Genomic DNA, 13,896 nt, shown 5'->3' with positions numbered 1-13,896 from the left:
GGTACTCCCCACCGCTGTGGGTGGAGAAGCCAGACTCACTCACAGACTTGGCCACCAGCCTGATCTCGTCCCAAATGTGCTCCCTAGGGGCCCATGAGGGCCATCCCTACAGTATGGCCTGCAGTCCAGCCTCTGGGCTGTCAGGCACATGGAGTGGCCCCATCTGGCCACTAGGAGCTCACCACTCCAGCTGCTGAGATCTCATGAGACCAGGCATGAGGGGCTGAGAGTCATGAACAGATTCCAGAGTCTGGTTTGAGGTTCACTCCACTCCAAAGACCTCTGAACTACTGTCCCCACAGACTAATCTCAGCACCCACTGAAATAAAAACATCTCCTCTCATCACCCTAGAAACTGGCGCTCCCTCCTACCTCTTTGAAAGTCCTTTCAATGGGAGAGGCAGCTCCTCCCAGTTCTCCTTACCTTCCCCACTGCACCCTTGGAGGTCCTGCAGCAGCATGTACCTCACGTCTGTCCCTTCACCCTTCCATCTTCTGCCTCGACCCCTGTGAAATGCTGCTTTCAGCTGCTCCCCATTTCCCCAGACCCATGCTCCTGCATTCCTGTGACCCAAGAAACAATTTCATCTTAGCTCCCCCAAAATGTTGTCTCTACTTAGGGTTGCCAGATTTAGCAGAGAGAAATATAGGACACCCAGTTACATTTAATTTCAGACAACCAACCAACAATTTCTTAGTGTAAGTGTACTCCATCTATTTTACACAACCCACCTCCAATCTTTTTTTTCAAGTTGATATGTTGTGTTTTCATTTTTATTCAGTTTAGGAAATTCTCTTTCTTCTTTTTTAGGCCACATGGCATATGGGATCTTAGTTCCCTAACCAACCTGACTGGGGACCAAACCTGCACCCCTGCAGTGGAAGTCTTAGTCACTAGACCACAGTGGAAGTCTTAGCCACTAGGTGAGGGAGAAAGTCCCTCATCTCCAGTCTTGAAACACTTTTGCTTTCTGCCACTCATAAGAAATACTGTCTTCTTTCTGCCCCTCTATAAAACATTCCTTTCTCTCTACAAACTCCTGGGAAATAGTGCCTCTGAAACATGAAACACTGACCAAACGGTACAAACAGTTTCTTTTCTGTTAATCCCCTCAGTTTTGCTCCTCCCCTCCCTCTTCACCCTCCCCTCCCTTATCAAACTCCTTAAGCTGTCACCCACCAGCCTCCTTCTTTGTAGAGTGCATGTCCCTTCCCCATCTCCACACAAGACCTCTTTCCTCAACTGGCTACCAGAATCCCCAGGAAAACACCAGCACTCCTGTTCTCAGGTAGGACAGTTTGCCTCTACCTCCCACCACTGGAATGTCTTAAACCTATTGCCATTTGTCTTGTTCTTAATATGCACCAAGCCCTGTGCCAAGCACTCTGATTCTCACAACAGCCCCATGAAGTAGGCGTTATTTTTATTACAGTTTTATGACTTGCTGAAGATCACACAACGTTGAGGATAGTCAGATTTGCACACAGGTAACACCTGACTCCAAAATCTCAGATAAAAACCCAGATTAAGCCAGAATTTTCTGGATGTTGGATATGTTTTAAGTCTTCTAATAAGCATCCAGGTAAAGATCCACTGCCCACCACAGACCACTCCTCGGTCTCCCCCTTCTTTTCCTCCCCAAAGAACATCCTCCTCCTCCACCTCGCTCTGGGACATCATCGCTTGGCAGTGAACATTCCTGCTATCGGAGGAGATGGTCACAGTCAGACTGTGCTGCCCACATGCCTGGTAGCTGGGGACCGCCTGGGGCAGGGGCCAGGCCTGTGGTCCCTGTTCCTGGCTAGCACCCCACCCCACCCCCTTCTATAAATATCCCACTGCTCACTGGCTGCCAAGCTGTTACAGCAACAGTTTCCATGAGGTCAGTGCCCCAAGCGGCCTCCAGGTCCCAACACCCACATGTACCTTGCCTGGAGCGCTGGGGCCTGCTTGTCCCTGCAGGGGGCTGTCCCGGGTGCTGTGTCTCCGACGCGCGGGGGGTGTGGGCACTTGGGCAGAAGTCTGGGATGGAGTCTTCCCCGAGCTCTGAGCCCCGGGTTCCGAATCTTGACTCAGGGAGGAATCAGGCTTGCTGCTGGCAGTGGGCTCTCCTTTGAGCTTCGGAGGGGCAAACCTCTTCCTGTTGAAGGGCCTGGTTGGCTGGGGGGCTGAAGGCACAGGCTGGCCGGGGGCAGCAGGCCCCCTCTCACCTCCAGCTTCGCTGGATTCCTGACGTGAGGGCCTCTGTCCAGGTGTTCTGCCCCGAGGGGTCTGGGCCTCTGCTTCCATCTGGGGCTGGTCCGCTCGGGTGCTCTCCAGGTACATGTCCTTCAAGGAGAAATACACTTCTGGCTCTGGGCCTGGGACAGGGGCCGGGGCCTGGGTCTTCTGGGCCTGGTCTGGAGTACCTGCACCAGAGGCTGGCTTCCTGGTGCCATCTGCTCCAGGGGATCCAGGCCCCCGGGCAGCCCTGCCTCTGGGCCGGGTCTGAAACTGCTCCACGTCCAAGGGCCCCTGTGTCCCACGGGAGTCAGGCTTGTCTGAACTGGGGAAACGGTTTTCCGAGGCACGATGGCTTTGAGCTGCCTTCTCCATCTCTGGTTTCCGCACTCCTTGCTTAGGTTCCATGTCTTTCTTCTTCTTCTTGGCCCCAGACTCCTTTTTGGGAGCTCTCTGAGGCCCCAGCTCCATGGCCTCACAGATGTAGGTCAACAGGCCACGCTCTCCATCCTCCCCGTTCTCAGGGGCAGCCTCCCCATTGGTGGTCACCTCTCCAGAAGCAAGACTGTTGATTAGGCCCAAACCTGGGTGCTGACCAGGCTCGGTGTCTCCCTCCTGCCAAGCCACGAGGGGTCCATCCTCGACTTCCCGGGCAGGGGCCGAGGGGACAGGCACCTCGGCCCCGCTCAGCCGCCGCTTTCGCTGGAAGCGGTCAGGGCTGAGTTTGCGCAGGGCATCAGCCTCGCCCACAGCCTCCTTCCCGTGCTTCCAGCTCTGCTCGATTTCCCGCATCTTTGCTGCAGCCTTGCGCTTCAGCTTGGCAAACCAGCGCTGGTGGATCTTGTATTCAGTCATGGTGCCCACCTCCAAGACCCCTGAGCAGGACACAATGCCCTTGGCGTTCCGGGCAGAGGCCTGATAGATGGCAGCATCTTCCTCTCGACACCTAGAGGCAGGAGCATGAAGTGGAAGGTGAAAGCCCCCCATCCCCATAGCCAGAGTCCTGCCCCTGCCAGCCCTGCCTCAAGTGCACCCCACCCCCCACTCCTCACCACAGCTGAGGATACTGAGGCTGGCAAGACGGTAGGAGCTGCCCAAGGCCACGCTGTTCTAGGAGGGATTAGACCTGGGGCCCAGGAGGCTCCCTTCATGAGCAGGTGACCCACACAGCCCGTGTGGGGTAAGGATGACTTGGGAGCTTTTTTTGGCAGCTGACCTCATGGAAAATGTTTCTATGGGTCAGGACCTCCTCTGGCTGTGCTCAGTTCTCTGGCTGTCAGAAATACTCCCATCCTGGCCTTAGGAGATCCCAGACACTGGCAGCCAGACACGCTTCACCAGGTGGTTCAACTCTGCAGCAGAACCCTGCCCCCACCCCAGACTTGGGTCACAGGACCTGCAGGAGGGCAGACAGAGCATAACGGGCCCCGCCTCCTCACCTGTAGAGCTGCAGGGTGTGACGGTTGCCCTGATGCATGATCTCGTATTTGGGCAAGCCACAGTAGCGGTCCAGCTCTGTGTCATCCTTGTACCAGGTCACCTCTGGCTCTGGGTACCCTAAGAAGGAAGCAGCAGATTGGGTTGCAGAGAAACCAGTTCCAAAATAGTGGGCAGAGAGAAGAGGATCCCGTGGCTTCCCCAGACCACCTGAAGAGACTGGACTGGTCCACGTGCCCCGGGTTGGCAGGAGGAAGAGGGCTACCCTATGGCTCAGCTTATATTTAGAAGCTAGGCCCTATCAAGGCCAAAAACTGTTTCCCTTCAGCAACTGGAAGGCAAACATAGAGGATAAATTTCCTGGCTGCTGATTAGAAGGGAAGCAAGGAGTTTCCAGAAAGCTTTAGCTGGTAGTAATAAGCGTCCTCTCTTCAGTGGCCTGTTGTACATCCTCATCTGTAATAATAGCTCTACTCTCAGAGGTCTCTCCCCAACACCCAACATCAGCACCAATGCCAAGCACCCTTCTTTCATTCCAGGTTCCTGAGCTATTAGTATCATTTGATGACACAGCTAAAGCATCTATCCATCCATCCACCCATCCATTTGTCATCCATCTATCCACCCATCCACACCTACCTTCTCCCCCATTCACTGCTGTGAAACTGACTGAGGTATTTTTCCAGCCCATCCTTTCTCAACTTTCAGCCCTACTCACAAAGAGAGCTTCTAGCTGTGAGGGCCACGTGTCCCTGCCTCCCTGGCCACCTAGCTGATTGGTCCAGTAATGGACACATAACCACTTAATCTAATTCAATCCTTTGACCTAGTATTTGGGAATTGGAACATAGAGACAGTCTATCCTTGGGTCTGGAAATAACTTGGAAGAGGTGCAACCATATTCTGCTACATGGACTGAGAAGCAGACAAAGCTACAGTGAGATGGAAGTGAAGTTGGTGTTCAGGATAGAATGAAAAAAAGGAGACAGAGAGGGTAGTCCTGATATCCTTCCAAATACTGGTTCCATTCTTTACCTGGCCACAGCCACACTCTTGTGAATTCCATAAGAAGTCCATCTAAGCCTTACCAAGGAGTTCTGTTTCATTTCTTAAGCTGACTTCAATTAATTTGCAATGGTTATTAGAAATTAGAGACTCCTAACATTGTTGCTGTTCAGTCACTAAGTTATGTCCAACTCTTTGCAATCCCATGGATTGCAGCACACCAGGCTTTCCTGTCCTTCATCATCTCCCCGAGCTTGCTCAAACCCATGTCCATTGAGTCAGTAATGGCATCCAACCATCTCATCCTCTGTCATCCCCTTCTCCTCCTGCCCTTAATCTTTTCCAGCATCAGGGTCTTTGTCCCTTAAACATATGTATATATTAGGTGTGTGCTGACTGCCAAGCAAGGGTTATGAAGATACAGAAGCTTGACAGCTCTGCTCTCAGGGAACCTACTGTACAACAGAAAAGATAGGTCTCCACACAAGGCAGGGATGCACCTGCAACTGGCACTCATGTGCTCTGCCTTCCCTGCTGTCTCGACAAACTGCCCAAGCGCCTGTCTAAGACACCCTCACTGGATCCCATCTCTTCCTGCCTCATCGAGGACATCTCTCCAGCTTGTTCCTCCTTTCCTGAATTTTCAGGCTTTTCCTCTCTTAGATCATTCCCATCAGCATACAAGCCTCTATACTGTCTTCCTTCTTTTCTTTGACCTCACATCCTTCCCTGGCTCCTGCCCCCATTTCTCTCTTTTCTTCTTTACAGAGAAATTATTTGAAAGAGCTTTCTGTACTCACTGTCTTTACCCTGTTTCCTCCGATCAGGCTTTTGAAACTACCGCTGCACAGGAATTGCTCCTATCAAGGTCACCCGTGACTCACATATCACCAAATCTCTCAGCATTGACCTTCCCTTCCTGAAACCTTTTCTTTGCTTGCTCCTGGATGCCCCTCCTTCTGAGTGTCTGTGCTACTCTACTGGCCACTTTTTCTAATCTCTTCATCTGCCCTCTCCCCACCACCTAGACCTAGAAGTGTTAGATGGGCCAGGGCTCAGGCCTCAGAACCATTTTCCATTCTCTCTATATATAACCTAGGGGATCTAATCCTGTCCTGCAGCCTTTAAATAGCTATATCTTCCTAACTCCCAAATTTGTATCTCTAGCCCAGACCTCCCCTGAACTCCTGGTTCTTATTTCTGACTGCGAACCTGACATCTCCACTTGGAGGTCTCATGGGTATCAGACTTACCCAAGCCAAGCTCCTTATTCCCCTCACCAAGCCGAGTCCTACTTACCTCAGTAAATGGCAACTTTATCCTTCTAATTTGGCTCAAGCCAAAAACCTAGAGGTAATATTTTATTCTTTTATTTTCCTCACATCCACTCCATCAGATGATTCCACAGGCCCTCCCTCCAGAATATATTCAAAATCTGATCACTTCCTGCCACTCCTTGCCACCAAACTGCTCCATCAGCATCATCTCACACCTCAATTTCTCAACAACCTCCTTGCTTATCTCACTAGTTCCAGCCTGGCCTTTCTTCAGCCCATTCTCAGCACAGCAGCCAGAGGAAGTAAATAAGGTCAGGTGATAGCACTTCTCTGCTCAAAACACTCCACTAGCTCCCATCTCATGAAAGCCCTCATGATCTAGGCCACATCAGCCCACTGGCCTCACCTCCTCCCACTCTCTACCTTGCTTGCAGTACCCCAGTCATACGCCCCTGCTGGCTGGCCCCAAGCATCACATGAGCGTCACATATTGATTCCTCTGGCCTCTGTCCGCACTTTATCTCCATGGAGAGACCTTCCCTACCACCTGTATGCAATAACCACTCGCTCTCCCTGGTGATTCTTATCTCTCTTGCTGTTTCTTTTTCTTTATATTCTTCATAGAATAGTGGCCACGGGACTGGAAAAGGTCAGTTTTCATTCCAATCCCAAAGAAAGGCAATGCCAAAGAATGTTCAAACTACCACACAAATTGCACTCATTTCACATGCTAGCAAGGTAATGCTCAAAATACTTCAAACTAGACTTCAACAGCATGTGAACCGAGAACTTCCAGATGTTCAAGCTGGATTTAGAAAAGGCAGAGGAACCAGAGATCAAATTGCCAACATCCACTGAATCACAGAAAAAGCAAGGGAATTCCAAAAAAACCCTATGTCTGCTTCACTGACTACACTAAAGCCTGCTGTGTAGATCACAACAGTGGAAAATTCTTAGAGAGATGGGACTATAAAACCACCTTATTTGTCTCCTGAGAAATCTGTATGCAGGACATGAAGCAACAGTTAGAACCGGACATGGAACAATGGACTGGTTCAAAGTTGGAAAAGAAGGATGTCAAGGCTATATATTGCCACCCTGCTTATTTAACTTACATGCAGACTGTGTCATGTGAAATGCTGGGCTGAATGAATCACAAGCTGGACTTGCAGGGAGAAATATGAACAACCTCAGATATGCAGATGACACCACTCTAATGACAGAAAGCAAAGAGGATCTAAAGAGCCTCTTGATGAGGGAGAAAGAGGAGAGTGAAAAAGTTGGCTTAAAACTCAACATTCAAAAAACTAAGATCATGGCATCCGGTCCCATCACTTCATGGCAAATAGATAGAAGAAAGGTGGAAACAGTGACAGATTTTATTTTCTTGGGCTCCAAAATCACTGCAGATGGTGACTGCAGCCACAAAATTGAAGATGCTTGCTCCTTGGAAGAAAAGCTATGACAAACATAAACAGCAGATTAAAAAGCAGAGACATCACTTTGCCAACAAAGGTCCGTATAGTCAACGCTATGGTTTTTCCAGTAGTCATGTATGGTGTGAGAGCTGAACTATAAAGAAGGCTGAGCACCAAAGAACTGATGCTTTTGAATTGTGGCACTGGAGCAGACTCTTAAGAGTCTGAGCAAACTCTGGGAGATGGTGAAGAACAGGGAAGCCTGGCATGCTGCTGTCCAAAGGGTCACAAAGAGTCAGACACGACTGAGCAACTGAACAATGCATTGCTACCTGACTGATTATACCCTGATGAGTTTCTACCCATCTACTCCAACTCCCTGGGGAAAGAACAGCTCCATGACTTGTCTGTGTTATTCGCTGCTATGTCCCCAGTTCCTAGAATAGTGTCTGGTATCGGGTCAACACTCATTAAGTATTTATAGGTGAATGAATGAAGCAATGCACTAAGGGCTCAGGGTACAGAGAAGGGAACAGGCACCTGCGGCTAGGATTCAGGGAAGGCTTTATGGCATGCGAGGCATTTGAAATGGCTGTGAGGGGGGTGGAATTTCAGAAAATGTGGGTTCAGTGTCTTCACTTCCCTTCCACAGCACAAATCCTGATACTGGAACCGTTCCCTTCTCTGTTTCCTCTCCTCTACTTATACCCCATGTGCGTCACCATCTCTCCTTCACTTCTGTATCTCTACCACCTAAGACAGTGCCTGGCACATAGTAGCTACTTAATAAAAATCTGCTGGATGAGTGAGTAAGGGGAAAAGTGAGTGAACAAACAAGAGGTTGGCAGGGAGGGCATGCTGACGAAGAACCGTGACACCAGAGTGTGGGGTGGAAAGCAGAGGGCACACTGGGGAACCGTGACAAGAACAGGGAGCAAAGGAGGCAAGGCTGTGGCTGCGTCAGCCAAAACAGACTCTGGGCAGCCCTGACTGTAAAGCGAGCCCCATGTTTCCATTGTGAGCTAAAGTCCCTGGTTACATCACCGTGCATGTCCTCACCATCTCGAGCAGTGAGCTCATCCCTGCAGGAGCCCAGCTCAGAGCCTCCTTGCCCCATGATCTGCCCAGTTGGGCCTCAGCCTCCAGGGCATCTGAGTCCAGTCAGGCTGCAGCGAGAGGGCAGGGACAGGGCAAGAAGGGGATGCTGAGGGGGCCCCACAGCCACAAAGCTGGGGGACTCCAGCCCCCACGCCACTTTTTGGTGTCTCTTCACTAGGTGGGGGCCAACCTGAAAGCTTGGGCTCTCTGGCAACAATGAGTTCTGGTAACAACTTAAGTTGAGCAGAAAACATTTTCTTTGTCCCCTGGGTAATATGAACTGTATTTTGAAACACACAAAAGCAAGGGAGGTCCATTACTCCCAGCTGCACACACACGTGTGCCCATGTGTATGCCCACAGGCCGGCACACATACACACACACACACAGGCCTGGCCAGGAAACCCCACAGTGGTACTGACCTGTGGCCTTCCCTCTTCCCCTTCCTACCCTGACACCTCTGCTCCACAGCCAGCATGCCTCAGTCTAGAAGAAATCTAGCTCGGAGACTTACAGCTTCATCCTAACCACTCCCAGTTTGGAAAAGCTCAGATTCAGGAGAATAATACTGATGAATGTATATATTTAGAGTTTTCCAAAGAGCTTTCAAAGATAGAATTTTATTTGGTCCTCATAATAACCCTGTGAAGACAACTGTGAACATTTATTGAAGACTTACTATAAGCCAGATACTGAGCTGGACATTTTTCCTGTATTACCTCATCTGCTCCTCTCATGAGTCCTATGATAAAGGTGCTGTTATACACCCTCGACTTAAAGGAGAGGAAACTAAGGCTTCTGTCCAAAGGTGTCCAGCTGGTACATGGAAGAACCAAAATCCAAATCCCCCTCTTCTACAAAATAGGCAAGGCGGGTCTCTGAATCTGTCTTACACAAAAGGAACATGAGACTCAGAGAAATGAAGTAACTTACACAGGGTCACATGGCTGGCACATGAGAAAGTCCCTGGCTTCCTTTCCCTTATTCCTCTGTTCTTCTCACCAGGAATTCTGGAGATAATATGTAAGTTTCTGCCCCCAGCAGTCATCATCTTAGACTTATTTCTCTAAAAAGAATATCTTCAGGAACTTGCTTCTGTCTAAGTCTAAAGGCTAACTCCCTCTGTCCAGCTGGCCGCACACACGCACAAGCTAACAGAGAATTGACAACAGAGGTAAGGAGAGTAGGGGAAGGGGATCACCAAGCTAGACAGAGGTGGGCACCTTGAGAAGGACAGTAGCCCTGGCCAGGGGGTCCCTGAGGGAGACAGGAGCCAGAAGGCTCCACAAAGGCCCACTATCCCCCATATGCCCACTCTGAGAGGGAAGAACTCCAGGGTCATATGCCACTTCTTAAAGTCCCAAAGGACTTTCTGTAGAGTCAGCCAGCAGGGGTTCTGCCACAGACTATTCTTCCTCACCTGAACCACGGTTTCACCCACCACAAAAGCATCACCTCCTCCTGGCAGGGCCCTGCTTAGCCTGACTCATCACAAACTCATCTAGGGAATGCTACCAGCAGGGTGGGAGGAAGAGAGTCAAATGTGGTCACTCTATCTCCATGGAACAAGCCAGGATCACCACGCCAGTCTCATGCAAAGGCCAGTCAGGTTTACAGCCACCCACCATTCTCCACTCCAGATGGGGGTGGGGCAGGGTGGAGGGGAGACCCACTTTCTAGCTCTTGTCTTCTTTGTTCTCTGATCTTTCTATATAGCCCTTTCCCTTTCCCTGGCCCCTTTCTTACAGTCTACCTTTTCTCCCTGTTAATATAATTGGGAAAGGCTTATTTATAGTGCACTATGGTAATCACAGAGTCTTCGTTGCTAATCTCCTACATGAAATTCAGGTAACCTAAGATCTCTGACACAGGTGGGGGTGAGGAGTGGGAAGGAGGAACTAGGTACAACAGTGGACTAAGGTATGGATGGTAGAGACAGCGAGTGCCTGGAAACCTCACAGCCTTACTTGGTACAGCTGTAAATCCCATCATGCCAGGTGCTCCTGAGCAGAAGCCCATCACCCTGGTGGGTCATCATGAGACAAGGGCATTATGGCAACTGAGGGGAGAAAAGCTTGTTCCTTTGAGTTGGGCTTGAGGCATGGAAAAGCTTACTTCCATGATGACACTGGGGATATTCAGTAAAATACCCTAAGACTCTGTAAGTCAGACACGGGTCAGCTTCAGCACGTTGCTCTCAGAGTCCGTGGCTACAAAGGACAGAATGGAAGCAGGAGAGGAGGGAGGCTCCTGCAGCAGCTGCTGTTGTCAAGGCACTGAGGCTGCAGCTGCAGTGAACAGGCAATGTGGAAGGTGTCGTCAGCAGAGTCAGGGTCACCGCGGTCATACTCGCAAACATGTATTGAGCACCTTCTTCGTGCCTGCTGCATGAGGTGTCAGGGGTATGCTCTGTCTCATGGTCTTATGGGGAGAGAGAAGTAGGAACCAAGAAGCTGCACTGTGAAAGGCACAGCAAGAGCTCTCTGTGGAAATTCTGGAGATGACTTCCTAGAGGATAAGTTGGTTGAGCTGGGCCTTGAAAGATGAGAAGAAATTTGCCAGGCTTCTAGGTAAAAAGCAGCATCAGCATACCATCTACTTTCACTCTCTCACCCAAACCCACTAAACCACATTAGTTTTTTATTAAAAATATATGTGTGTATGTGTGTTAGTTGCTCAGCCATGTCTGACTCTTTGCAACCCCATGGATTGTAGTCCTGACAGGTTCCTCTGTCTATGGAATTCTCCAGGCAAAAATCCTGGGTGGGTTGTCATTCCCTTCTCCAGGGGATCCTCCCAACCCAGGGACTTGAACCCATGTCTCCTGCATTGAAGGCAGACTCTTTACCATTTGAGCCACCAGGAAAGCATATATATATATATACACACACACACACATACATATACATATATACATATATATAATCTCCACCAAAATAAATCGGATAGTAGAAATGAAAACAACAGGAACAACAATATTTTGAAAGCTGGAAAGCAGATGCACAAGTAGAAACTGACTTAACAGACTCAAGGCAGCTTAACCCTAAGATGAGAAACCGAGAACTATCCTTTGAACACCAGAAAATCCCCAAAGGGCACAAGAACTGGCCACCAGATACCTCTGGGACTGGGTATAAAGGGAAATAAGGAGAAGTTAAAAAGGGTGTGGAAAACAATTAGGTCTCTGGATCTCCTCACCCACTCCATACCACTGGGTAACCAACTGCTCCTTCCCCAACATGTCCAAAGATAAGGTTTAGTATCTGGGAAAGTAAAACTTTGCCCTGAGAGTAAGCCAGCACTGTTGAGGGCATGAATTTTCTATGCAAAGACGTATCTATGAAATAAATACTCTATCCTGGAAGCCCAGCCAACCCTCTAATCTGCAGAGCTTCCAGAAAACTCAGCAAGACACAAGAAGAGTACTCATTATGGAATCTAGCTAGTCCAAGAGAAAGCAACTAAAGAAACTCATTTTGTCAGTTCCCAACTCTAGTGGTGGCCAGGTCACCCTAGAGTGAAGACTCAAGGTTTCAGGCTCCTCCTACTTGCCCAGAACTTCCAATCAGCTTTTTAGTCTCCTATTTGTAACTATTATCTGACAACCAAAGATTCCTAGATATCTGAGGAAACCCTATAAATAGGAGATGAAGAACCAAAACAATTAAATAGAAAAAAAGCAAACTGGAAGAAACAAACTACACAGGAAACTTTTAGAAAACTACCATTACTAGTCTCAGAGAGTTTAGAGAAAATATTACATTCATGAGAAGAACAGGATGCTTTAGAAAACAATTTTTTAAAAACTCTTAGAAATTAAGAACCCAACAAAAGAGTTGAAAGATAATACTGAGGAAATCTCTCAGGAGGAACAAAAAAGACAAATAGGTGAAAGCAACAAAAGGGTAAGAAAATGAGTCTGGGGAGGAGATATGCACAGGTGTTCCAGAAAGAAAGGACAGAGAAAGCAGGAGGAAGAAATCAAGATCAAAATAATCTCAAATTTCTCAGAACTAAAGGCTGTCAAGTTTCCATACTGAAAGCATCCAAGCATGCCCCTGGATGAAGACACTCGTATCAAGATACACCATTATGAAATATCAAAACACTCTTAAAAGATTCCAGAGAGGAAAACCAGCCTCCTATATGGAATCAGGAATCAAAATGCCCTCTTGCTCTAAACAGTAACACTGGAAGCAAGAAAGCAACCTACAGCAAAGTTTTCAAAATTCTGAAGGAAAATTATTTTCAACTTAGAATTCTATACCTAGCCAAATTTTCCATCAAGAGTAAAGCAAATAAATAAAATAAAGACATTTTCAGACATAAATTGCCTAACATTTATCTACCATATACTCCTCCTAGGAAGCTACCAAAATAAGAATGTAAGTCAAGAAAGAGACAAATGTAGAATACAGATAAACAGGAAGTCCATTAAAGGAGAGGTAAAGGGAGCCTGCAGGATGATGATGAAGGGAGATCCTACGATAACATCTGTGTACCAGACACACAGAGCAACCAAGTCACACTGGAACAGGATGACCCAAAGGAGAGAGAGGCTGAGAGCTTGTCATCATAATGCCTCCCACTGTTGTACCATCTTTGGGACCTGAAGAAGCCACTAGATGTAGCTCAATAAAGCCAGAGAGTAAACCAAGAAAAAGGAAGACATGAGATATGACATATAAAACATGACATATACACCCAGTATAACAGCTGTGTATTAGGCCTAAAGGCCACCAGTTCAAATAGAATAGGGATGTCTCTAAGGAAAGAAGCTGACAGAGGACTGATGGTATCAATCTTGTGGAAAGTTGTTTTAAAAGGCTTTTAGAAAGTTTAAGAAAAATTAGTCATAGACACCAAATAGCTAATTAAAAGAAAAATTAAGAAAGGATTAACCTTATAAAAAACAGAAGAAAGAAATATAATCATAGTATACTACAATGTTCAGTTATGACTAATATTGCAGAGGCATAATAAAGTAAACAGTAAATATTGATTAAACAAAATTATGATATAACTATTTTTAGAAGGTAAGTGAGATGAAGCAGAGAAAATAACTGTAAAAAGAGCTAATTTCCTCTCTACTATAACAGGAATACTGGGTAGCATCTAAACTGGAAGACTCAAAAGTTAGCAGTATTCACATACTACACCAGCATTACAGAAATGTGTACACACCATAAGAAAGTGCTAAAGGCTGAATACAGTTGCTTCTGGGTAAGGCAAATTGATGAGAGGGGTGAATGGCTGTATTTTGATAACTGCATTTTTAGTTCAATTTGAAATTTTAAACTATTTGTAATATATTAATTTGATGAAATAAAAATTAAGTTTCATTCAAAAGGATTAAGGACGTTCTATATGGAGAAAATAACAGATGCAACAGCATGGTGTCGTGAAAGAGCTGAGTTTTCCTAGAAAATGGCTACTGCCA

The 13,896-nt window shown here is 47.6% G+C and overlaps 1 protein-coding gene across 3 annotated transcripts in view; it reads right to left on the bottom strand.

Annotated features, from left to right (window-relative positions):
- Window positions 1-13,896, bottom strand: part of ALPK3 (alpha kinase 3) — a 53,268-nt gene that overhangs the window by 29,034 nt on the left and 10,338 nt on the right. For all 3 annotated transcript variants that reach the window (XM_061393993.1, XM_061393991.1, XM_061393992.1), the window contains 2 exons: window positions 3,661-3,778; window positions 1,928-3,167 (listed from right to left, as the gene is read on the bottom strand). In XM_061393993.1, coding sequence (XP_061249977.1) covers window positions 1,928-3,167; window positions 3,661-3,778 — 1,358 coding nt within the window. The remainder of the gene's footprint in view (window positions 1-1,927; window positions 3,168-3,660; window positions 3,779-13,896) is intronic.

Source organism: Bos javanicus, chromosome 21, assembly GCF_032452875.1.
Source record: "Bos javanicus breed banteng chromosome 21, ARS-OSU_banteng_1.0, whole genome shotgun sequence".
Lineage (NCBI taxonomy): Eukaryota > Metazoa > Chordata > Mammalia > Artiodactyla > Bovidae > Bos > Bos javanicus.
Note: the sequence above shows the minus strand (reverse complement) of the source record. Positions and strands in the feature narration are given on the sequence as shown.